The 27,053-nt window shown below is 43.6% G+C and overlaps 1 protein-coding gene across 4 annotated transcripts in view; it reads right to left on the reverse strand.

The window, feature by feature from the left end:
- The window catches only part of LOC141156682 (coagulation factor XIII B chain-like), a 784,153-nt gene that overhangs the window by 227,437 nt on the left and 529,663 nt on the right, over positions 1-27,053 (reverse strand). The window contains exon 11 of one of the 4 annotated variants that reach the window (XM_073642932.1): positions 1,645-1,664. The exons of the other annotated variants lie outside the window; for them this stretch is intronic. Coding sequence (XP_073499033.1) covers positions 1,660-1,664 — 5 coding nt within the window. The 3' untranslated portion in view covers positions 1,645-1,659. Of the gene's footprint in view, positions 1-1,644; positions 1,665-27,053 lie in introns of those variants that run through there. 4 annotated transcript variants of the gene reach the window in all.

The following is a 27,053-nucleotide window of genomic DNA, read 5'->3' on the forward strand; positions in this document are numbered from 1 at the left end:
GCCTCTCAGGTCAAAGATCAACATACCTATTAGTATGTTCTAGCTGTGCTTGTAAAGTGCTGGGGAATAGCGAACTAAAAATGATGTATTACAGAGGGACCAAGAAAATGCATAAGTCAGGGCCCTCCCAATTGTAAAAGGCGAAAAAAAGCCACAAGAGTATGTGTGAAAAAACGATAAAATGCATGTCTTCTGGTTTCTCTGGTTTATTTAGCCTTATAAAATAGTGATTATGCAGGAAAAACTGTTTCTTAACCTTTTTGGCCTGTTAAATGCAATTTAGGTTAGGTTTGGTAGTTGTTCTTGTGTGTCTGTAAAAGTGGCGTAACACTGCGACAAACGTATTCCCAGAAACCATATGTGAGTCAGAAATGCATGCAGGCATATTCTCCAGGCTCTTCCCAATCTGTTCATCACTTTCCCATCCATTTCAGCCTTTTCCTCAGGCCCACAGACCCCTTTGTAGGGTCCAGCAGAAAATTACTCTCATTTTCCATTGACTTACATTGTACTCGCTATTCGGAACGAATACGCGATTATTACAAAGTACTCTTTACAAGTATAGCAATTATGAATATTATGGTACTCACTCATCACTTGTTGCGAGGCAATCATTTCCTGCCCTTTTTACCAAATTTTACCAATTTTTGCCGATTTAAAAAAAAATGCACGGGTTTCCGATCAGGAATCCGAAAGTACAATATTCGTGTCGAGTTTATCTTTTGTGAACGTTTTTCAAACATGCTCGCTGATCACTAACCTCCACCTTCTGCTGCTAATTGACACACCCTTGCTTGATAGTTAAAAACTCTCCGTGTCTCCAGAGAGTCGCCGGTGATTACTCTATTTTCCTCTGTCCAGGGCTGGAGTGCTAGAAGTTGGCTAGTGTCTTCTTGGAATTTCCTTGGAGGATAGTTGGCGTGATCTCTCTGGTGTCTTCTCAAGCTCAGTGTACCTCTTTGTTTGCTTACCTTGTTATCTTTGGTTGCACTAGGGGCTGACTAGTGCTCACCCTGTCCCCTCCATACCTAGCGCCTAGCTCTAGGGACAGTCAGGGATTAGGTTTCCTGCTCAGCGATAGGTGCAGAACTTATTTAGGGACGATAGGGCAGTCAGGATGATATTAGATCAGCCTAGGGGTTTCTACCCCCCCTTTGCCTAATTATTGTGCTCCCTTCCCCCTCATTCTGTCATTATACACTTATTCCTCCCCTCAGCCTGCATGACACTAACCATGTGGTAGAGTTTATATATACCATTTACAGTTAGGTCCATATATATTTGAACAGAGAAAACATTTTTCTAATTTTGGTTCTAGACACCACAATAAATTTTAAACAAAACAATTCAGATGCAGTTGAAGTTCAGACTTTCAGCTTTCATTTGAGTGTATCTACATTAAAATTGGATGAAAGGTTTATGAGTTTCAGCCCCTTAACATGTGCCACCCTGTTTTTAAAGGGACCAAAAGTAATTGGACAATTGACTCCAAGGCTATTTCATGGACAGGTGTGGGCAATCCCTTCGTTATGTTATTCTCAATTAAGCAGATAAAAGGCCTGGAGTTGATTTGAGTTGTGGTGCTTGCATTTGGAAGGTTTTGCTGTGAAGTAAACATGCGGTCAAAGGAGCTCTCCATGCAGGTGAAAAAAGACCTCCTTAAGCTGCAAAAACAGAAAAAAAACATCCATTAAATTGCTACAATATTAGGAGTGGCAAAATCTACAGTTTGGTACATCCTGAGAAAGAAAGCAAGCACTGGTGAACTCATCAATGCAAAAAGACCTGGGCGCCCATGGAAGACAACAGTGGTGGTTGATCGCAGAATAATCTCCATGGTGAAGAGAAACCCCTTCACAACAGCCAACCAAGTGAACAACACTCTCCAGGAGGTAGGCGTATCAATATCCAAATCTACCATAAAGAGAAGACTGCATGAAAGTAAATACAGAGGGTTCACTGCACGGTGCAAGCCACTCATAAGCATCAAGAATAAAAAGGCTAGACTGGACCTTGCTAAAAAACATCTAAAAAAGCCAGCACAGTTCTGGAAGAACATTCTTTGGATAGATGAAACCAAGATCAACCTCTACCAGAATGATGGAAAGAGAAAAGTATGGCGAAGGCGTGGTACAGCTCATGATCCAAAGCATACCACATCATCTGTAAAACACTGCGGAGGCAGTGTGATGGCTTGGGCATGCATGGCTGCCAGTGGCACTGGGTCACTAGTGTTTATTGATGATGTGACACAGGACAGAAGCAGCCGAATGAATTCTGGTGTATTCAGAGCCATACTGTGTGCTCAGATCCAGCCAAATGCAGCCAAACTGATTGGTCGTCGTTTCATACTACAGATGGACAATGACCCAAAACATAAAGCCAAAGCAACCCAGGAGTTTATTAAAGCAAAGAAGTCACCTGATCTCAACCCAATTGAGCATGCATTTCACTTGTTAAAGACTAAACTTCAGACAGAAAGGCCCACAAACAAACAGCAACTGAAAACCACCGCAGTGAAGGCCTGGCAGAGCATCAAAAAGGAGGAAACACAGCGTCTGGTGATGTCCATGAGTTCAAGACTTCATGCAGTCATTGCCAACAAAGGGTTTTCAACCAAGTACTAGAAATGAACATTTTATTTACAATTATTTAATCCGTCCAATTACTTTTGGTCCCTTTAAAAACAGGGTGGAACATGTTAAGGAGCTGAAACTCCTAAACCCTTCATCCAATTTTAATGTGGATACCCTCAAATGAAAGCTGAAAGTCTGAACTTCAATTGCATCTGAATTGTTTTGTTTAAAATTCATTGTGGTAATGTCTAGAACCAAAATTTGAAAAATGTTGTCTCTGTCCAAATATATATGGACCTAACTGTACAAAAGGGGGAAATTGATATAGAAAGGTTTATGTAACTGTGTGACATTAGGGCTACACACATATTGTGATATTTACTATTCACTGTATACAACATATTGTTACAATTTACTATTGTGTGTTGACTTTGGTATATGAATAAGGTAGCATTTGTTCTGCCTTATTGTACGTTTAGGGATTATTGCCTGTATTGATCTAATACTTACTTCCTGCAATACTTAAGTGTTGTGGTGCCATCTACTGTTTTCCTAAGTTTTTACTTCCATTTTTTAATATTTTGTAGTTTAGAATAAAGTTTTACCTTTTTATTTAGGTTCTTTTTTGTACAAATTTATTTGTAGGATAATGTTTTTCTTTGTACTGAACGATATACAGTTATATGAAAAAGTTTGGGCACCCCTATTAATCTTAAGCTTAATGTTTTATAAAAATTGGTGTTTTTGCAACAGCTATTTCAGTTTGATATATGTAATAACTGTTGGACACAGTAATGTTTCTGCCTTGAAATGAGGTTTATTGTACTAACACAAAATGTGCAATCTGCATTCAAACAAAATTTGACAGGTGCATAAGTATGGGCACCCTTATCATTTTCTTGTTTTAAATACTCCTACCTACTTTTTACTGACTTACTAAAGCACTTTTATTGGTTTTGTAACCTCATTGAGCTTTGAACTTCATAGCCAGGTGTATGCAATCATGAGAAAAGCTACTTAAAGTGGCCACTTGCAAGTTGTTCTCCTGTTTGAATCTCCTCTGAAGACTGGCATCATGGGCTCCTCAAAACAACTGTCAACTGATCTGAAAACAAAGATTATTCAACATAGTTGTTCAGGGGAAGGAAACAAAAAGCTGTCTCAGAGATTTAACCTGTCAGTTTCCACTGTGAGGAACATAGTAAGGAAATGGAAGAACACAGGGACAGTTCTTGTTAAGGCCAGAAGTGGCAGGCCAAGAAAAACATCAGAAAGGCAGAAAAGAAGAATGGTGAGATCAGTCAAGGACAATCCTCAGACCACCTCCAGAGAGCTGCAGCATCAACTTGCTGCAGATGGTGTCACTGTGCATCGGTCAACTATACAACGCACTTTGCACAAGGAGAAGCTGTATGGGAGAGTGATGCGAAAGAAGCCGTTTCTGCAAGCTCGCCACAAACAGAGTCGGCTGAGGTATGCAAAAGCACATTTGGAGAAGCCAATTTCTTTTTGGAAGAAGGTCCTGTGGACTGATGATACCAAGATTGAGTTGTTTGGTCATACAAAAAGGCGTTATGCATGGCGGCAAAAAAACACAGCATTCCATGAAAAACACTTGCTACCCACAGTAAAATTTGGTGGAGGTTCCATCATGCTTTGGGGCTGTGTGGCCAATTCCGGCACCGGGAATCTTGTTAAAGTTGAGGGACGCATGGATTCCACTCAGTATCAGCAGATTCTTGACAATATTGTTCAAGAATCAGTGACAAAGTTGAAGTTACGCAGGGGATGGATCTTTCAGCAAGACAATGATCCAAAACACCGCCCCAAATCTACTCAGGCATTCATGCAGAGGAACAATTACAATGTTCTGGAATGGCCATCTCAGTCCCCAGACCTGAATATCATTGAACATCTGTGGGATCATTTGAAGAGGGCTGTCCATGCTCGGCGACCATCAAACTTAACTGAACTGGAATTGTTTTGTAAAGAGGAATGGTCAAAAATACTCTCATCCAGGATCAAGGAAATCATTAAAAGCTACAGGAAGCGACTAGAGGCTGTTATTTTTGCAAAAGGAGGATCTACTAAATATTAATGTCACTTTCCTGGTGAGGTGCCCATACTTATGCACCTGTCAAATTTTGTTTGAATGCAGATTGCACATTTTGTGTTAGTACAATAAACCTCATTTCAAGGCAGAAACATTACTGTGTCCAACAGTTATTACATATATCAAACTGAAATAGCTGTTGCAAAAACACCAATTTTTATAAAACATTAAGCTTAAGATTAATAGGGGTGCCCAAACTTTTTCATATAACTGTATATAGGTTCCATGTATATATTCCAGTATGGGTGTACTGTATTCCCCTATGCAAATTGTCTCTTCAGAAAGGAAGATAATTAGAACTCTATAGCGCCACTATTTGGAAGCAGCGATCCTACAAGTCACTATCGACCCTTTAATGAGCCTTGACATATGACTTAGGCTGTGTGCCCACGATGCGTTTTTTAAGCGTTTCCGCAGCAGAAAAAACGCTGCAGAAACGCTTAAAAAACGCATGGTAGAAGGCCTGCCATGTCCCCCAATGATAATCCGCATGTGCTGTGCACATGCTGCGGAAATTTCCGCTACGGATTATCATTGCGGAAAAAAACGCAGCACTACCAATTATTTTGCGGAAGTGCTGCGTTTTCACCACTATTGACTTGCATTAGAATGCGCCAATTCCGCAAGACTGCATCTGTACTTGCGTAATTGGCGCATTCTAATGTGCGGATGGTACTCGGGTGTGGAGGAGAGGAGAGGAGAGTCTCATCCACACCATCCACACCCAGGTACCATTAAAAAAGCTGTAAAAAAAGAATAAAATAAATATATACTTACCTTCTGGTGGCCCGCGCTGCGCTCCTCCTTGCTTCCCGGCACATCGCAATGGAATGAAGGACCTGCGCTGACGTCAGAGTCATGTGACGGGTCATGCGACACTGACGTTGGCAGGTCCTTCACTCTACCGCTGCCGGCAGCTGGGACCGAGCGAAGCAAGACAGCACGGGCCATCGGAGGGTAAATATATATTTATTTTTTTATTTTTTGACATTCTCTCGGTCACACTATATAAATCCATGCCTTTTGCATGGATTTTTATAGTGTGGCCAAGTTGTCAAGCACTTTCCAAGTGATGCTAAAATCGCTTGGAAAGCGCTTGACAACCCGCATGCGGAAATGCAAGTGAAGAACGCTTAATTTCCGCATGTCCCTGGCAGGAAAACGCATGTACAATCAGCATGCGTTTTTTTCCATTAATTGGCTGGCCGCACAGCATCACCTCGAGTATTTAAAACCGTGCGCCGCCATCTTGGACACAGACGGCTGGGATCAGACAGTGTAGGGACAGCGCTGCTGATTTAGGGAGAGATATATACTACAAAATAGTTAGTGTAGGGTCTGTAAAGGCTGCCAGATCAAACAAACAGTCCTTCTCAGGACTAATATCCATCCCAGTTATCAGGCAGGCTGTATAGGAGACGCAGTGGTTATAAACGCTGCATTACAGTCCTGTGTGCTCCTGTTGCTGAAATTGCTGTACTTAGCTCCAGGTCTCGGGGGCCAGGAAAAATCCTTTTTTTTCATCTAAATCCTCTTTTTTTTTTTTCCTCCTTTATACTGTACAAATACCTATCTTATTAAACTTTTGGTGTCCCACCCCCTCCCCCCCCCCAAAAAAAGTGTGTCTGTGACAGTTCAGACAAAAATATATTTTTTTAAAAGAGTCTGGTGAATGCAAGAGAAATAGAAATGTGGTTTTGCAGTTCCACGGGTCAAATCTCTGTATTATCCTGCTTTTGGCATTTTTTGCCGTAAAGAAAAACAGTAATAGTGTCTCCTGATTGTTCAGACACAAATATATCTGTTTAAAAGATTCTGGTATACACCAGTAAATTATAACTGTGGTTTTGCCGTCCCACGGTAAAAAATGTCTATTATCCAGCTTTTGGTATTTTTTCCGTAAAGAAAAACAGTAATAGTGTCTCCTGATTGTTCAGACACAAATATATCTGTTTAAAATAGTCTGGTGTAGGCCCGAGAAATAGAACAGTGGTTTTGCAGTTCCACAGTAAAAAATCTCTATTATCCAGCTTTTGGTATTTTTTCCGTAAAGAAAAACAGTAATAGTGTCTCCCGATTGCTCAGACACAAATATATCTGTTTAAAAGAGTCTGGTATACACCAGTAAATTATAACTGTGGTTTTGGCATTTCACGGTGAAAAATCTCTATTATCCTGCTTTTGTCATTTTTTGCCGTAAAGAAAAACAGTAAAAGTGTCTCCTGATTGTTAAGACACAAATATATCTGTTGAAAATAGTCTGGTGAAGGGCAGAGAAATAGAAGTGTGGTTTCGAAGTTCCACGGTTCATTCGTCTGTATTATCCACTTTTGGGCCATTTTTACCAAAAAAAAAACAGTTTGAGTGTGTCGCTCACTGTTCAGCCGCAAATATATCTATTTAAAAGATTCTGGTATACACCAGTAAATTATAACTGTGGTTTTGCCGTCCCACGGTAAAAAATCTCTATTATCCAGCTTTTGGTATTTTTTCCGTAAAGAAAAACAGTAATAGTGTCTCCTGATTGTTCAGACACAAATATATCTGTTTAAAATAGTCTGGTGTAGGCCCAAGAAATAGAACTGTGGTTTTGCAGTTCCACAGTAAAAAATCTCTATTATCCAGCTTTTGGTATTTTTTCCGTAAAGAAAAACAGTAATAGTGTCTCCTGATTGTCCAGACACAAATATATCTGTTTAAAAGAGTCTTGTATACACCAGTAAATTATAACTGTGGTTTTGCCGTTCCACGGTGAAAAATCTCTATTATCCTGATTTTGGCATTTTTTGCCGTAAAGAAAAACAGTAATAGTGTCTCCTGATTGTTCAGACACAAATATATCTGTTGAAAATAGTCTGGTGTAGGCCCGAGAAATAGAACTGTGGTTTTGCAGTTCCACGGATCAAATCTCTGTATTATCCAGCTTTTGGTATTTTTTCCGTAAAGAAAAACAGTAATCGTTTCTCCATGATTGTTCAGATTGTTTAAAAGAGTCGGGTGTAGGCCAGAGAAATAGAACTGTGGTTTTCCTCTTCCACAGTTCTAATCTACTTTTTATTAGCCTTTTTCCATTGATAGTGCGAGTGTAAGCTATTTTACTTCCTTTACAATGGGCAAGGCGCGTGGCAAGGGACGTGGTACTGAACGTTCTGGTGATGGTGCGTGCAGAGGATGGGGCCGTGGCCAAGGTGAAAATGTGCCACAACCAACAGCCACATCTTCTCGCTCCCACTTCTTGACCAAATTACTAGGGAAGCACAGAACAACCACAGTATTGCAAAATGATCAGTGTGAACAGGTTATTAATTGGATAGCAGATAATACTTCCAGTTACCTGGGCACCACCACCTCCGGTCTGTCTTCCACACGGTCAAATCTTAGTAGCCTTGAGTCTCGACTGCATACTCCTCCTCACCCTGATGCTACTTCCTCCCACCATGCCGAGTGTCGTCAGACAGCAACTGATCCCACACTTGGACACTCTGAAGAGCTGTTCACTGGTCCATTTCCAGATTTGTGCCCCTCGCCTGCTCCGCTTGAAGTGGTGGAAGAGGAGATCCCATGTAACGATGCCCAAATATTTGAACAGCCACGGCCACAGGAAGTCGACGCTGGCAATTTGACACAGGAGGTGGACGATGACGAGACACAATTGCCCGGAAGTGAGGAGGATCGTGGTGCGCAAGTGGAAGAGGAGGAGGTGGTGGATTATCTAGTAACTGACCCAACGTGGCAGGAGGACTCGCAGAGCAAGGCCAGCAGCACACAGGGTGAGGGAGGCAGAGTACCCCAACAGGCGGGAAGAAGCAGTGTGGTGGCCACACACAGAAGGCAGACAACAGTTCCCCGTAACACCAACACGAGGGATGTTGCCAGTACAACCTGTAGGTCTTCCAGAGTCTGGAATTTTTTTAAAGACTCTGCAGATAACCCCAATAAGGCTATTTGTACCACCTGCCATGCCAGCATCAGCAGGGGTGACAAAACTAACAGCCTGACCAACACCAGCATGATCAGGCACATGGCAGCAAAGCACCCGACTTTGTGGGGTGAACCCCAGGGTCCACGACCAGTGTCAGCGGGTGTCACCACTGCTTCTTCCGCTGTTGTGCGTGCAATAGAACCCCCTGTAGTGTGTGCAAAGCAATCCCCTGTCCAAACGGCATGCAAAGATGCCACCTCCTCTCAGTCTTCACTTGTTATGGCATTTTCTCAAGAAACAGCATCAACGTCCATATCCACGTCCCACCGCAGCGGTCAATTGTCCATATCCCAGACCTTTGAACGAAAGCAGAAATTCGCGGCCAACGCCCCACAGGCCACACTACTAAATTCGCACATTTCACGACTGCCTGCGTTGGAAATGCTGCCTTTTAGGCTGGTGGAGATGGAATCCTTCCGCAACCTTATGGCGGTGGTCATCCCTCGGCACTCGGTCCACAGCCGACACTATTTTGCCCGGTGTGACATCCCCGCACTACACAAGTACGTGTCCCAAAACATCTGCCGTGCCCTCAACAACGCAGTGACTGGGAGAGTCCACCTGACAACGGAAATGTGGACAAGTGCTTGTGGCCAGGGACGGTACATCTCCCTGACGGCACACTGGGTAAACATAGTGGAAGCCAGGACCCAGTCGGACCTTGGGACGGAACAAATCCTCACAACATCGAGGATTGCGGGCCCTATGTCAGTCAGAGTTGCCCCCACAGTGTACAGCTCCTGCGCATCAACCTCCTCCTCATGTTCAGCCTCCATCTCAGATATCACCACATCAGTTACAAGCTGGAAGCACTTCAGTAGAGATGAGAGTTGTTCGACTCGAACTGTTCGCCAATCTCAAATTCGAGCTGTTTTGGACGTGTTCGAGCCATTCGGAGAACACGAACGATTTGAAAAAAATTCGGCTGTTCAAGGTTATGTTCGATAACTGTTCGTGCACCAAAATCATAACTGGATTTTTTCTCATTAATGCTGAAAATTAATGTTAATACGCAGTTTGAGTGTACAGTGGGGCGGGGGGAGGGGCAGGGGATGGATCTCTGCAGGAATAATGAAGATCTCCATTTTTTTTTCTCTTTCCCGCATTTACAGTGGGGAGGTGCAGTCTGTCAGCCTATCAGCAGCGCACACACGGAGCGAACTGCTTTTTTTCACACAAGCAAGGGCATGTGTCATAGGCAGTGTATGTCACATGTCCTTGCCCTATAAGACCCAGCCATTTTCCCCGTCGCCACCATTTTCTCACTGCTGCAGCTGAGTGTTAGATGGCACCGCTATTGCTGTGTGCGCTATACCTTGTTAATTTCAAGCCAATTTTCGCACAAATCTACAGATAGCTTGGGAGTAGGGAATAGTTGTGATTGCAGTCCTTTTAAGGACTAGGTTACAGCATTTCCTACGACTTTTATCAGGCAGGTCTGTGCTCTTAAATAGATAGGTTGGGAGTAAAGACTAATTGTAATTGCAGTCCTTTTCAGGACTAAGTTAGATCAGTTCCTATCAGTTTTTGCCAGGCAGGTCTGTGCCAGTGCTGTGCAAGTTTTTTTCACAGCATTTGGCTAAATCTAGCAAAGCTAATCCTTTTTGGCCTATTGCAGAGTGTGTTAGTCAGTGGAGTAGTCTATCTGTGTTGCAAGCTACACCACCTGTGTATAGAATACCAATTTTTTTACTGCACCTAGTGAAGGAAAACCTTTTGGGCATAGCATCATTCTATTAGTCCATCTATACTGACCTCCATCAGGTTGCAAATTAAAAATAATTTTTATCTGCATCTAGCTCTGAAAAAATATTTAATCTTCTAGCAGTGTGTGGGACTTGTTCTATTAGTCCATCTATACTGACCTCCATCAGGTTGCAAATTAAAAATAATTTTTATCTGCATCTAGCTCTGAAAAAATATTTGGCCTTCTAGCAGTGTGTGGGACTTGTTCTATTAGTCCATCTATACTGAACTCCATCAGGTTGAAAATTAAAAATAATTTTTATCTGCATCTAGCTCTGAAAAAAATATTTGGCCTTCTAGCAGTGTGTGGGACTTGTTCTATTAGTCCATCTATACTGACCTCCATCAGGTTGCAAATTGAATATACTTTTTTTCTACATCTAGCTCTGAAAAAATATTTGGCCTTCTAGCAGTGCGTGGGACTTGTTCTATTAGTCCATCTATACTGACCTCCATCAGGTTGCAAATTAAAAATAATTTTTATCTGCATCTAGCTCTGAAAAAATATTTGGCCTTCTAGCAGTGTGTGGGACTTGTTCTATTAGTCCATCTATACTGACCTCCATCAGGTTGCAAATTGAAAATAATTTTTTTCTACATCTAGCTCTGAAAAAATATTTGGCCTTCTAGCAGTGTGTGGGACTTGTTCTATTAGTCCATCTATACTGACCTCCATCAGGTTGCAAATTGAATAAAAATTTTTTCTGCATCTAGCTCTGAAAAAATATTTGGCCTTCTAGCAGTGTGTGGGACTTGTTCTATTAGTCCATCTATACTGACCTCCATCAGGTTGCAAATTAAAAATAATTTTTATCTGCATCTAGCTCTGAAAAAATATTTGGCCTTCTAGCAGTGTGTGGGACTTGTTCTATTAGTCCATCTATACTGAGCTCCATCAGGTTGCAAATTAAAAATAATTTTTATCTGCATCTAGCTCTGAAAAAATATTTGGCCTTCTAGCAGTGTGTGGGACTTGTTCTATTAGTCCATCTATACTGACCTCCATCAGGTTGCAAATTGAATATAATTTTTTTCTCCATCTAGCTCTGAAAAAATATTTGGCCTTCTAGCAGTGTGTGGGACTTGTTCTATTAGTCCATCTATACTGACCTCGATCAGGTTGCAAATTGAATATAATTTTTTTCTGCATCTAGCTCTGAAAAAATATTTGGCCTTCTAGCAGTGTGTGGGACTTGTTCTATTAGTCCATATATTCTGACCTCCATCAGGTTGCAAATTAAAAATAATTTTTTTCTGCATCTAGCTCTGAAAAAATATATGGCCTTCTAGCAGTGTGTGGGACTTGTTCTATTAGTCCATCTATACTGACCTCCATCAGGTTGCAAATTAAAAATAATTTTTATCTGCATCTAGCTCTGAAAAAATATTTGGCCTTCTAGCAGTGAGTGGGACTTGTTCTATTAGTCCATCTATACTGACCTCCATCAGGTTGCAAATTAAAAATAATTTTTATCTGCATCTAGCTCTGAAAAAAATATTTGGCCTTCTAGCAGTGTGTGGGACTGTTCTATTAGTCCATCTATACTGACCTCCATCAGGTTGCAAGTTGAATATAATTTTTTTCTGCATCTAGCTCTGAAAAAATATTTGGCCTTCTAGCAGTGTGTGGGACTTGTTCTATTAGTCCATCTATACTGACCTCCATAAGGTTGCAAATTGAATATAATATTTTTCTGCATCTAGCTCTGAAAAAATATTTGGCCTTCTAGCAGTGTGTGGGACTTGTTCTATTAGTCCATCTATACTGACCTCCATCAGGTTGCAAATTAAAAATAATTTTTATCTGCATCTAGCTCTGAAAAAATATTTGGCCTTCTAGCAGTGTGTGGGACTTGTTCTATTAGTCCATCTATACTGACCTCCATCAGGTTGCAAATTAAAAATAATTTTTACCTGCATCTAGCTCTGAAAAAATATTTGGCCTTCTAGCAGTGTGTGGGACTTGTTCTATTAGTCCATCTATACTGACCTCCATCAGGTTGCAAATTAAAAATAATTTTTATCTGCATCTAGCTCTGAAAAAATATTTGGCCTTCTAGCAGTGTGTGGGATTTGTTCTATTAGTCCATCTATACTGACCTCCATCAGGTTGCAAATTAAAAATAATTTTTATCTGCATCTAGCTCTGAAAAAATATTTGGCCTTTTAGCAGTGTGTGGGACTTGTTCTATTAGTCCATCTATACTGACCTCCATCAGGTTGCAAATTGAATAAAATTTTTTTCTGCATCTAGCTCTGAAAAAATATTTGGCCTTCTAGCAGTGTGTGGGACTTGTTCTATTAGTCCATCTATACTGACCTCCATCAGGTTGCAAATTAAAAATAATTTTTATCTGCATCTAGCTCTGAAAAAATATTTGGCCTTCTAGCAGTGTGTGGGACTTGTTCTATTAGTCCATCTATACTGAGCTCCATCAGGTTGCAAATTAAAATTAATTTTTATCTGCATCTAGCTCTGAAAAAATATTTGGCCTTCTAGCAGTGTGTGGGACTTGTTCTATTAGTCCATCTATACTGACCTCCATCAGGTTGCAAATTGAATATAATTTTTTTCTCCATCTAGCTCTGAAAAAATATTTGGCCTTCTAGCAGTGTGTGGGACGTGTGCTATTAGTCCATCTATACTGACCTCGATCAGGTTGCAAATTGAATATAATTTTTTTCTGTATCTAGCTCTGAAAAAATATTTGGCCTTCTAGCAGTGTGTGGGACTTGTTCTATTAGTCCATATATTCTGACCTCCATCAGGTTGCAAATTAAAAATAATTTTTTTCTGCATCTAGCTCTGAAAAAATATTTGGCCTTCTAGCAGTGTGTGGGACTTGTTCTATTAGTCCATCTATACTGACCTCCATCAGGTTGCAAATTAAAAATAATTTTTATCTGCATCTAGCTCTGAAAAAATATTTGGCCTTCTAGCAGTGAGTGGGACTTGTTCTATTAGTCCATCTATACTGACCTCCATAAGGTTGCAAATTGAATATAATATTTTTCTGCATCTAGCTCTGAAAAAATATTTGGCCTTCTAGCAGTGTGTGGGACTGTTCTATTAGTCCATCTATACTGACCTCCATCAGGTTGCAAGTTGAATATAATTTTTTTCTGCATCTAGCTCTGAAAAAATATTTGGCCTTCTAGCAGTGTGTGGGACTTGTTCTATTAGTCCATCTATACTGACCTCCATAAGGTTGCAAATTGAATATAATATTTTTCTGCATCTAGCTCTGAAAAAATATTTGGCCTTCTAGCAGTGTGTGGGACTTGTTCTATTAGTCCATCTATACTGACCTCCATCAGGTTGCAAATTAAAAATAATTTTTATCTGCATCTAGCTCTGAAAAAATATTTGGCCTTCTAGCAGTGTGTGGGACTTGTTCTATTAGTCCATCTATACTGACCTCCATCAGGTTGCAAATTAAAAATAATTTTTACCTGCATCTAGCTCTGAAAAAATATTTGGCCTTCTAGCAGTGTGTGGGACTTGTTCTATTAGTCCATCTATACTGACCTCCATCAGGTTGCAAATTAAAAATAATTTTTATCTGCATCTAGCTCTGAAAAAATATTTGGCCTTCTAGCAGTGTGTGGGATTTGTTCTATTAGTCCATCTATACTGACCTCCATCAGGTTGCAAATTAAAAATAATTTTTATCTGCATCTAGCTCTGAAAAAATATTTGGCCTTCTAGCTGTGTGTGGGACTTGTTCTATTAGTCCATCTATACTGACCTCCATCAGGTTGCAAATTAAAAATAATTTTTATCTGCATCTAGCTCTGAAAAAATATTTGGCCTTCTAGCAGTGTGTGGGACTTGTTCTATTAGTCCATCTATACTGACCTCCATCAGGTTGCAAATTGAATATAATTTTTTTCTGCATCTAACCCAGACAATAGTTTTGGCCTAATACCACAGTTTGGCCACTCAGCTCTGCTCGGTTCCCATCCATTGTTTTTTTGTGCAAACAACTCCAGAGTTGTGAATTAGTTAACCACCAAAATGAGTGGAAAAAGGCCTGCTGCTCGTGGAAAGGGGAATAGGCGTGTTGGGAAGGGGAAAAAAGGTTGTGTCCGTGGGCTAGGTGTTAAAGCAACAGTAACATCTGCAGAAGAAAGACCATCTTCCAGCCAAACTAAAATGTCTACTTCTTTTAGCGAACAATGTGATAATATCCCTTTCTTACGGCCAAGCCAATCGCTACAAATTCCAGATGAGGCACAAAAACAGCAGGTGCTTCAACGGATATCAAGTGCTCCTTTAAGTGGGCTCTCCTCCACATCAACTTCAACATCACAAATACTCCAGTCCTCAGAGGTGTCACCCCAATCACACGTGCTTCCTCACAGCTCCCAAATCTCCAGCTGCCCGTCTGAGTATGAGGTAGAACAGATGGTTGAGTCTGCAGAGCTGTTTACTCATACTATTGCCTGGGAATCAGAAGTCGGCTCCAGCGCTTCTGTGAATCCAGACAAGGAAATGATCTGCACTGATGCCCAGAATCTTTATGAGTCGGATCCAGGACCAGACGCAGAAGGTTCTGACCATAATGCAGACCCTCATTCACAAACTGTAACTCCTGTTGGTGGAGACAATGAGGAAGACGATGATGAGACTCAAATACCTGATTGGAGCGAGAACTTTAGTTTTTTGTCAGGGCAGGAACAGGTTGGCTCTGACGACGACGGGTGTGATAACACACAGGGTGATGATGATGAGGTTGGAGATCCCACTAACTGTCAACCCACAGTCAGCCAAGAGATGAGGTCAGCAGAGGAGGTGGAGGAAGATGCTAGTGACGACGAGGTCAGGTTGCGCCTTCCTGGACAGAGACGTAGTACTGGAAGCACGTCAACAACTGCATCCTCAAACAGAACACTGCCTCTGACCACAAGTCGTGGTGGCTCTTCAGGTCGCATGGGTGCTAAGCCTTGCATAGCCTGGGCATTTTTTCAGATTGATAAAGATGACCCAACTCGTGTTATCTGTAACATTTGTCAACAAAAGCTAAGTAGAGGCCAAAAAATACATAGTTTGAGTACGTCATGCATGAATCGGCACATGGACATGAAGCATAAGTTGCAGTGGGAAGCTCACTGTGCTACAATGCGGCCTAGCCGGCCGGGCCGACCACCGTCTGCCCCATCTTGTGCATCTGCGGCCTCTTCATCCTCTGTGACTGGGGCGACAGCAGTCACACCTGTTTGGGACGCAGACCTGCCACCTCTTTACCCGCAACAGCCAGCGTGATTGGCAGGTCATCATTTTCTTTGGAGGTGGTAACACCAGCTGGTGTTGAGAGCTGTCCGACATCGATAGCACCACCTTTGGATCAAGGCAACCTAACATGTCTGCCTGCATCTTCCTCACAGACCGGCAGTTTGCCGGGGACACCCTTATCAACCCCGTCTAAGCACAACAGCCAGCCCTCGGTCCCTCAGATGTGGACAAGTAAAAGACCATTTCCTCCTAGCCATGAGAAAGCCAAGAGGATGAATTGCACCATCTGCAAGCTCTTGGCTACAGAAATGCTGTCTTGCCGCCTGGTGGACACTGAGGATTTTCGAGACCTTATATCCGTCGCAGTGCCCCAGTACCAGATGCCCAGTCGGCACTACTTCTCAAAGAAAGGTGTGCCTGCGCTCCACCAGCATGTCGCACACAACATCACCGCTTCTTTGAGAAACTCTGTGTGTGACAGGGTACATTTCACCACAGACACTTGGACGAGTAGGCATGGACAGGGGCGTTACATGTCGCTGACTGGGCACTGGGTAACTACGGTGACAGCAGGACAAGGGGCTGCTGTCCAAGTCTTGCCGTCCCCACGAGTTGTGCGTCAATCCTCTTTATCTCAAAGTTCCTCCACTGCTTCTGCCTCCTCAACCACCTCTCGGTCCTCCACCTGCACCCAAAGCCTGTCTGGTCATGCCACAAGCTTTCTAACTGCGCAGAAGGGATCCTGCACACCTCCTTACTATGCTCGCAGTAGGGCTCAACGTCATCAGGCGGTTTTTACTTTGAAATGTCTGAGAAATGTGAGTCACACAGCTGAGGAGTTGTGGTCAGCTCTGGAGAACCAATTTCATGAATGGTTGTCTCCACTGGACCTGAAACCAGGGAAGGCCGTGTGCGACAATGCTGCAAACCTGGGTGCGGCCCTTCGCCGGGGCAATGTCACACACGTGCCTTGTATGGCTCACGTGTTGAACCTGGTTGTCCAGCAATGTTTAGCCCACTATCCCGGACTAGAAGGCCTTCTGCAGAGGGCACGGTCGCTGTGTGCTCACTTCCGCCGTTCGCATCCCGCAGCTCAGCGACTTACATCTCTACAGAAGTCGTTGGGCCTGCCACTTCACCGGCTAAAATGCGATGTGCCTACCCTGTGGAATTCAACTCTGCACATTTTGCAGCAACTTTGGCAGCACCGACAAGCCCTGGTGCAATACGTTCTGACATATAGCCTGGGCCAACGAGATCTAGAGGTGGGGCAAATCACGCTGGAGGAGTGGTCTCAGATCAGGGACCTATGCACCCTTCTGCACAGTTTTGAAATGGCGACGAAGATGTTTAGTGCTGACGATGCCATTATCAGCATGACTATTCCGGTGATTTACATGCTGGAGCACATGTTAAACAGAATTCGGAGTCAGGTGGTGGCACAAGAGGAGGTGGAGGAAGTAGAGGAGGAGGAGTTGTATGCGGAAGGGCTAACATCTGCAAGGTCCAGACGGTCGGCAGCACCAAGGCGGCAGGCATGTGAGGGTGGGGGAGATGGTTTTACCAGGGCGCATGGTAGCAGCCAAACTAGTCAGGAAGGTGCAGGAGCCCAGGAAGAAGTAGAGGACGAACTGATGGAAGACTCATCAGATGAGGGAGTCCTTGATCACATTTCTGTTGTGCGAGGTTGGGGGGAGAGGACAGAGGAAGGAAGCATGATTGTTACCTCGCCACCAACACAACAGGGACTTGGTACTCCTGGATGCGCAAGACACGAGTGCCTTCTTGCTGCACTACCTGCAACATGACCCTCGAATTGTGAGAATTAGAAATAATCCTGACTACTGGGTTGCCACACTGTTAGATCCCCGGTACAAAAGTAAATTTGCAGAAATTATTCCTGCCATAGAAAGGGATGCACGCATGCAGGAGTATCAGCAGAGACTGTTGCAGAATCTTACATGTGCTTTTCCACAAAACACCAGTGGTGCACGTAGTGAATCTCACAGTTCCAACTTGCCAACCGTGGGACTGTCGAGTGTTCAGCACTCAAACCGTAACAGAAACACAGTATCTACTGGTAACATCAATTTTGCGGAATCATTTCACCACTTTTTTAGCCCATCCTTTGCAAGGCCACAGGAGACAAGAAGTCTGACACATAGTCAACGCCTAGAGACGATGGTACAGGAGTATCTCCAAGTAAACATTGAAGCCATGACTGTGTCACTGGACTCTTGCTCTTTTTGGGCTTCCAATCTAGATAAATGGCCGGAGCTCGCCAATTACGCCTTGGAGATCTTGTCATGCCCCGCAGCCAGCGTTCTGTCTGAACGTGTGTTCAGCGCTGCTGGTGGTGTGCTGACAGATAAGCGCACGCGGCTCTCCACTGATAATGTAGACAGACTCACGTTCATAAAGATGAACAAATCATGGATCCGAAACGACTTTTCTACCCCTATGTCATCCTGGGGAGAGTAAAAGCTTGATGATTGGTTAAAATCACCTCACCAACCGTTTTAAGCTTTCAAATTACTAATCATGTTTATCTGTATCTTGGCTGGAAAATAATTTGGGCTTTGTAGTAGTGTGCAGTACTGATTCTATTAGGCCATCTATACTAAACTCCACCAGATTTAAAATTACTAATCATGTTTATCTGTATCTTGGCTGGAAAATAATTTGGGCTTTGTAGCAGTGTGCAGTACTGATTATATTAGGCCATCTATACTAAGCTCCACCAGATTTAAAATTAATAATAATTTATAGCTGCATCTAGCCCGGAAAATAATTTTGGGGCTCCGAGATGCGCAAGACGCATAAGTGCCTTCTTGCTGCACTACCTGCAACATGACCCTCAGATTGTCAGAATTCGAAATAATCCTGACTACTGGGTTGCCACACTCTTAGATCCCCCACACCTTTTCATTTTAATAAAGACCTAAAAATGGTCATTTTTGAAATTATAAGCATTAGCAGGTTATTAGAAACTGAAATCAAACAGTTTTCAACTCAAAACTTTATACTAGGTTATGTTACATTTGCACATAGGACCCCTTGTTCGAAAGGAGCTTCTGAACTCTCTCGTCCATTGAATTTGTCAGGTTTTGGATGGTTTCTGCTTCAATTGTTTAGCATGAGGACAGAATACCCTTCCAGAGCTGTTACTTAGATGTGAACTGCCTCCCGCCATCATAGACACTCCTTTTGATGATGCTCCAGAGGTTCTGAATGGGGTAGAGGTCAGGGGAGCATGGGGGTCACACCATAAGTTTGTCCCCTTTTATGCCCATATCAGCCAGAGATGCAGATGTGTTATGTGCAGCATGAGAAAATGATGTTGCTGTGGAATACACGTTCTTCTTCTTGAACCATGGCAGGAAGTGCTGTTTGAGAAACTCCACATACATTATGGAGTTCATCTTTACCCCTTCAGGGATCCTAAAGGGGCCGACAATCTCTCTCCCCATGATTCCAGCCCAAAACATTACTCCACCTCCTCCTTGTTGGCGCTGTAGCCATGTTTGCGTGGGGTGTCCATCAACCAGCCATCCTCCACTCCATCCATCTGGACCATCGAGCGTTGCACGGCACTCATCCGTGAACAAAACAGTTTTGAAGTCAGTCTTCATGTAATGTTTGGCCCACTGGAGCCATTTCTGCTTGTGTGCAGTGGATAGAGGAGGTCAACAGGATGGCATATGCACAGCTGCAAACCTCTGAAGGACCCTGCATCTTGTTGTTCGGGGGACGTTGGAGGCACCAGCACCTTCAAAAACTTGTCTGCTGCTATGACAAGGCTTTTTTGCCACTGCTCTTTTAACCTGACGTAATTGCCTGTAGGAAAGAGTCCTCAATTTGCCCTTATCAGCACGCACACGTGTGTACTGTGAATCAGCTACATACTTCTTGATTGCCAAGACACTTCATCCTGATCATCGCACAATGTTGATTGTAGTCATGCCTTGACCTAAAGACTCCACAATTTGTTACTTCTCAGCAGCCGACACGTCCTTTTTCTTTCCCATTTTGGCAGAAAATGTAAGCTGCTTAATAATGTGGGACAGCCTTCTTAAGTAGTCTTGACTTTCATTGGACACACCTGCCAAACTAATTAGCACAGGTGTCTGCAATTGCTTACAGTGATATAAAGAGCCCTGACACACATCACCATCAACGAGTTTAACTGACAAACAAACAAATTCTTCCCTTATCACTGCTAAACACTTTTTGCATAATAATTTGGAACACAGTGTACATGTGCTTTTCCACAAAACACCAGTGGTTCACGTAGTGAATCTTACAGTTCTAACTTGCCAACCGTGGTCTGTATGGAGTTGATCAATAAAGGGCCCAAAATTAAGATAAAATAGACGGGAGAGGTCTCTATGAATAGGAATTCCTAAGTATTTGATACCCTGTGAGGGCCAGGCAAAGGGAAAGTTGGACTGGATGGAATCCTGTATGGATTTGGGGAGGGAGACATAAAGGGCCTCAGACTTCGCTGCATTGATTTTAAAATTTGACCATGTAACAAAGTGATCTATTTCAGCCATAACAGCAGGGATGGATATATGTGATTGAGTGATATATACTAGGACATCATCAGCAAATAGAGAGCACTTGTAATCGGTGCCTCCCACCTCAATCCATCTAATATTGGGGTTATGGCGAATTGATGAGAGCAGGTGCTCCATCACTAGAATGTATAAGAGAGGGGACAGAGGACATCCCTGCCTTGTCCCTTTGGTGATTATGAAAGGTGATGAAAATGTTCTGACGCGCCCCCTGGGCCTTGAGACACCCGGAGCCGGACCCATTTTGGTGGATGCTGGTGGTTGTAGTCTCCGTGGCGGCGACCCGGTTCCGTGGCTCAGGGCGGTCAAACCAGTGGAGGAACTATTTATGTGGTTTTGATGTTTAAATGTCCGACTACGACACCCGTGGATTGCGGTCAGAGTGAACCGCTGCTGCAGGGCAGACCGCTGAGGCTGGTGTTGTGGGTGCAGCAGAGCATAGCATACAGTTATATGAAAAAGTTTGGTCACCCCTATTCATCTTAAGCGTAATGTTTTGTAAAAATTGGTGTTTTTGCAACAGCTATTTCAGTTTGATATATGTAATAACTGTTGGACACAGTAATGTTTCCGCCTTGAAATGAGGTTTATTGTACTAAAAGAAAATGTGCAATCTGCATTCAAACAAAATTTGACAGGTGCATAAGTATGGGCACCTCACCAGAAAAGTAACATTAATATTTAGTAGATCCTCCTTTTGCAAAGATAACAGCCTCTAGTCGCTTCCTGTAGCTTTTAATGAGTTCCTGGATCCTGGATGAAGGTATTTTGACCATTCCTCTTTACAAATCAATTCCAGTTCAGTTAAGTTTGATGGTCGCCGAGCATGGACAGCCCTCTTCAAATGATCCCACAGATGTTCAATGATATTCAGGTCTGGGAACTGGGATGGCCATTCCAGAACATTGTAATTGTTCCTCTGCATGAATGCCTGAGTAGATTTGGAGCGGTGTTTTGGATCATTGTCTTGCTAAAGATCCATCCCCTGCGTAACTTCAACTTTATCACTGATTCTTGAACATTATTGTCAAGAATCTGCTGATACTGAGTGGAATCCATGCGTCCCTCAACTTTAACAAGATTCCCGGTTCCCGGCATTGGCCACACAGCCCATAAGCATGATGGAACCTCCACCAAATTTTACTGTGGGTAGCAAGTGTTTTTCTTGGAATGCTGTGTTTTTTTGCTGCCATGCATAACGCCTTTTTGTATGACCAAACAACTCAATCTTGGTTTAATCAGTCCACAGGACCTTCTTCCAAAAAGAAATTGGCTTCTCCAAATGTGCTTTTGCATACCTCAGCCGACTCTGTTTGTGTCATGCTTGCAGAAACGGCTTCTTTCGCATTACTCTCCCATACAGCTTCTCCTTGTGCAAAGTGCGTTGTATAGTTGACCGATGCACAGTGACACCATCTGCAGCAAGTTGATGCTGCAGCTCTCTGGAGGTGGTCTGAGGATTGTCCTTGACTGATCTCACCATTCTTCTTCTCTGCCTTTCTGATGTTTTTCTTGGCCTGCCACTTCTGGCCTTAACAAGAACTGTCCCTGTGTTCTTCCATTTCCTTACTATGTTCCTCACAGTGGAAACTGACAAGTGAAATCTCTGAGACAGCTTTTTATATCCTTCCCCTGAACAACTATGTTGAATAATCTTTGTTTTCAGATCATTTGACAATTGTTTTGAGGAGCCCATGATGCCACTCTTCAGAGGAGATTCAAACAGGAGAACAACTTGCAAGTGGTCACTTTAAGTAGCTTTTCTCATGATTGCATACACCTGGCTATGAAGTTCAAAGCTCAATGAGTTTACAAAACCAAAAAAGTGCTTTAGTACGTCAGTAAAAAGTAGGTAGGAGTATTTAAAACAAGAAAATGATAAGGGTACCCATACTTATGCACCTGTCAAATTTTGTTTGAATGCAGATTGCACATTTTCTGTTAGTACAATAAACCTCATTTCAAGGCAGAAACATTACTGTGTCTAACAGTTATTACATACAGTTATATGAAAAAGTTTGGGCACCCCTATTAATCTTAAGCTTAATGTTTTATAAAAAATTGGTGTTTTTGCAACAGCTATTTCAGTTTGATATATGTAATAACTGTTGGACACAGTAATGTTTCTGCCTTGAAATGAGGTTTATTGTACTAACAGAAAATGTGCAATCTGCATTCAAACAAACTTTGACAGGTGCATAAGTATGGGCACCCTTATCATTTTCTTGTTTTAAATACTCCTACCTACTTTTTACTGACTTACTAAAGCACCTTTTTTGGTTTTGTAACCTCATTGAGCTTTGAACTTCATAGCCAGGTGTATGCAATCATGAGAAAAGCTACTTAAAGTGGCCACTTGCAAGTTGTTCTCCTGTTTGAATCTCCTCTGAAGAGTGGCATCATGGGCTCCTCAAAACAACTGTCAAATGATCTGAAAACAAAGATTATTCAACATAGTTGTTCAGGGGAAGGATACAAAAAGCTGTCTCAGAGATTTAACCTGTCAGTTTCCACTGTGAGGAACATAGTAAGGAAATGGAAGAACACAGGGACAGTTCTTGTTAAGGCCAGAAGTGGCAGGCCATGAAAAACATCAGAAAGGCAGAGAAGAATGGTGAGATCAGTCAAGGACAATCCTCAGACCACCCCCAGAGAGCTGCAGCATCAACTTGCTGCAGATGGTGTCACTGTGCATCGGTCAACTATACAACGCACTTTGCACAAGAAGAAGCTGTATGGGAGAGTGATGCGAAAGAAGCCGTTTCTGCAAGCACGCCACAAACAGAGTCAGCTGAGGTATGCAAAAGCACATTTGGAGAAGCCAATTTCTTTTTGGAAGAAGGTCCTGTGGACTGATGAAACCAAGATTGAGTTGTTTGGTCATACAAAAAGGCGTTATGCATGGCGGCAAAAAAACACAGCATTCCAAGAAAAACACTTGCTACCCACAGTAAAATTTGGTGGAGGTTCCATCATGCTTTGGGGCTGTGTGGCCAATGCCGGCACCGGGAATCTTGTTAAAGTTGAGGGACGCATGGATTCCACTCAGTATCAGCAGATTTTTGACAATAATGTTCAAGAATCAGTGATAAAGTTGAAGATACACAGGGGATGGATCTTTCAGCAAGACAATGATCCAAAACACCGCTCCAAATCTACTCAGGCATTCATGCAGAGGAACAATTACAATGTTCTGGAATGGCCATCCCAGTCCCCATACCTGAATATCATTGAACATCTGTGGGATCATTTGAAGAGGGCTGTACATGCTCGGCGACCATCAAACTTAACTGAACTGGAATTGTTTTGTAGGAATAGTCAAAAATACCTTCATCCAGGATCCAGGAACTCATTAAAAGCTTCAGGAAGCGACTAGAGGCTGTTATTTTTGCAAAAGGAGGATCTACTAAATATTAATGTCACTTTTCTGGTGAGGTGCCCATACTTATGCACCTGTCAAATTTTGTATGAATGCAGATTGCACATTTTCTGTTAGTACAATAAACCTCATTTCAAGGCAGAAACATTACTGTGTCCAACAGTTATTACATATATCAAACTGAAATAGCTGTTGCAAAAACACCAATTTTTATAAAACAATACGCTTAAGATTAATAGGGGTGCCCAAACTTTTTCATATAACTGTATATCAAACTGAAATAGCTGTTGCAAAAAAAACAATTTTTACAAAACATTAAGCTTAAGATTAATAGGGGTGCCCAAACTTTTTCATATAACTGTAACTCCCCACGGGAGGAGTATAGCCTCAATGCAGTGTATGCGGAGGATAGGGGTGATGGTGCAGGGCAGCATCAGTAACGACATGGAGTCAGTGATGCAGTCCAGGGTCTTTACTCACAGTTCTTATTATCCTGACCACTTCTGCAGGTAACGGCTGCCCACGTAGTACTGTGCTCACCAGGTGAGTGGCTCAGACAACTCCCAGATAACTTTGGAGTGCTTCACAGGACCCCCTTTGTGTGTCATTTGTCTGGCCTTTCTTACCAACCCTTCTGTCCGGCTGCCACGGGCCTCCTCTTGGTAAACTTGGCGCCAGTTTCCCTGACCCTATGTGGTGCCTTCCTAGCGGGTGTAGCGAGGGGCTGCGCCACATAAAATGTCACAGCCTCCGGTTTCTAGCTGAGGGTCGTTTCCCGCCTCCACTAGTTTCGGGGACCGGTCTCCCCCTTTGGCCTGACCCCTCCACGCAGGTGGATTCGGGCGTGCGGTGGCGACTCGCCCGTCCGCACCCCTGGGATCCCCTCGTTCCTCGTTCCTGGAGCCTTCTCCGCTCCTCTTCCTTCCTTCTCCCTCTTCCAGGTCTGGGCCTCTGTTACTAGGCCCGCCTCCGGAGCAGAGCTCATGCAGAGCCCCTGCTCCCTGTCACTTCTGCTCAGACTTCTCTGCACTGAACTAAGATGGTGCCCACCTTTTATACTCCCTTCTCAATGCACCCAGGAACTGCTTCCTCCCTGCTCCTGCACTACAGGGTTCCCCTTCCTCAGTGTTCCCTCCCCCCACTCCAGCCAGGGAAAAGGACTGTCGTGCCCATCTCAGGGGCATATTGGTCGCCCTGCCCAACTGCAATGTGGTGTAATACATGCAGGTGTCGGGTCCTGATCCACACTCCATCCTTACCTGAGAGTGAGATATCACACCTCTGGGTGAGGTGCAATACGTCGGTAGCAACCGAGCCCTCAGGGTGTAACAGTTCCATTTATCTTCAGCCTACGTGACGTATTGCGATACAGGGCCGTGATTTTGGCTATAAAAGGGTCCCCTAGACCCCTACCCCGAGCTTTTTAAGAGAATAATATATGGCGTGCCAGGAGACTCTATGGAATGCTTTCTCAGCATCCAACGAGAGTATCTAATTACAAATTTTTAACTGCATCTATCTCACGAAATACTTTGTGCCTAGTAGGGTGTTCGACGAACCGAACCGAACTCAAACACTACGGGGGTGGCTCAACACTACACTGCAGTACTGCCTCCGCCAAGCGGCAACAGGCTGTGCTGAAACTCATAAGCTTAGGTGAGAAACCTCACACTGCTTGTGAGTTCTGGACAGCTGTGAAAGAGCAGGCAGATCTGTGGCTGAGACCGCTGAACCTACATCCAGGCATGGTCGTGTGTGACAATGGCCGTAACCTGGTGGTGGCTCTGAGGCGAGGCGAGATCACACACGTACCATGCCTGGCTCATTTGCTTAACATCGTGTTTCAGCGGTTTCTTAAATCGTACCCCGAGTTGCCAGATCTGCTCGTCAAAGTACGCCGCCTGTCAGCTCATTTTCGCAAGTCGGCTACAGCTTCCGCCACCCTTGCTGTGTTGCAGCAGCGTTTGCAGCTTCCATCACACCGACTGGTGTGTGATATCCCCACACGTTGGAACTCTACCCTCCACATGTTGCAAAGGATTTGTGAGCAGAAGAGAGTAGTTGTGGAGTACCAGCTGCAACAAGGCCGTCGATATTCAGGTCAGACTCCACACATAAGACCTCAGCAGTGGACATGGATGTCTGACATATGTACCATCTTGACAAACTTTGAGGAGTCCACCAAGATGGTGAGTGGCGATGATGACGCCAACATTAGCATCAGCATTCCACTTGTCTGTCTTTTGCAACACTCTCTGCAGAGAATTAAAGAGGAGGCATTGCAGCCAGAGTATGATGAGATGGATCAAGAAGCCGTAGCGGTCGATTACACGCAGCCCAGCATCATCTCATCCCAACATGCATAGGGGAACAATGAGGGAGAGGAGGGGGAGGAGGAAGAACAGGAGCTTGTATCATGCGCTGTAGACGGTAGTACCTGTACAACTGTCATACCGTCGGTTCAGCGTGGGTGGCCTGAGGACAGGGGGGAGGAGGAGGAGGAGAGCATGGTCAGTCATCATCTTGGTGAGGACACGGAAGTCTTGCCCGTTACCAGTCTGGCATGCATGGCTGACTTTATGTTATGCTGCCTTAACCGTGACCCACGCGTTGTCAAAATGTTAGGTGACCGTCATTACTGGTTGGTGACACTTTTAGACCCCTGCTACAAGGAGAACTTTCACTCTCTTATTCCTGAGGTGGAGAGGTCTACAAAAATCGGGCAGTACCAGAAGGCCCTTGCTGCCGAACTGTTAAAAAAATTCCCATCTGAACACGCTAGCGGCAGAGGTCACGGTTCATTGACCAACCAAGGCGTACATGCGATAGAGACGCAACTCCAATCCAGCAGAGGCAGGGGAACACTGTCAACGTTCTGGGACAGTTTTCTCAGACCCTCCCTTCGGACAGACCCTGAGGCGCGGGGTACTCTCACAAGGAGTGGAAAGTTTCAAAAGATGGTGAGGGAGTACCTTGCCGACCGTACCAGCGTCCTCCATGATTCCTCTGTGCCTTTTAATTATTGGGTATCGAATCTGGACACTTGGAATAAACTCGCTGTCTACGCCTTGGAGGTCCTGGCCTGCCCTGCCACTAGCGTGTTATCGGAGCGTGTTTTTAGTGCCGCTGGGGGAATTATAACTGATAAGCACACTCGCCTGTCAACTGACAATGCTGACAAGCTGACCATTATCAAAATGAACATGGGCTGGATTGGGCCAGACTTCTCATCACCAGCAAATGACAGCAGAGAAATAAAGTCAAATCCACTGTGTTATTTCGGGAGGTATAATCACATGCACCGCTTCACACCCACACATGGGTATACGCTTCCTCATTTCGGCTGTTTTATGTTCTTCTCCTTATCCTCAGCCTCCACCACCACTATACCACTAGGGTGACCTTGGTCCGTGTTGCCATTATTGAAAGTTCCTCCGTCTTTAT

The sequence above is a fragment of the Phyllobates terribilis genome, unplaced genomic scaffold (genome assembly GCF_046119375.1).
Source record: "Phyllobates terribilis strain yellow unplaced genomic scaffold, ASM4611937v1 Scaffold_8__6_contigs__length_399053987, whole genome shotgun sequence".
Taxonomy (NCBI): Eukaryota; Metazoa; Chordata; class Amphibia; order Anura; family Dendrobatidae; genus Phyllobates; species Phyllobates terribilis.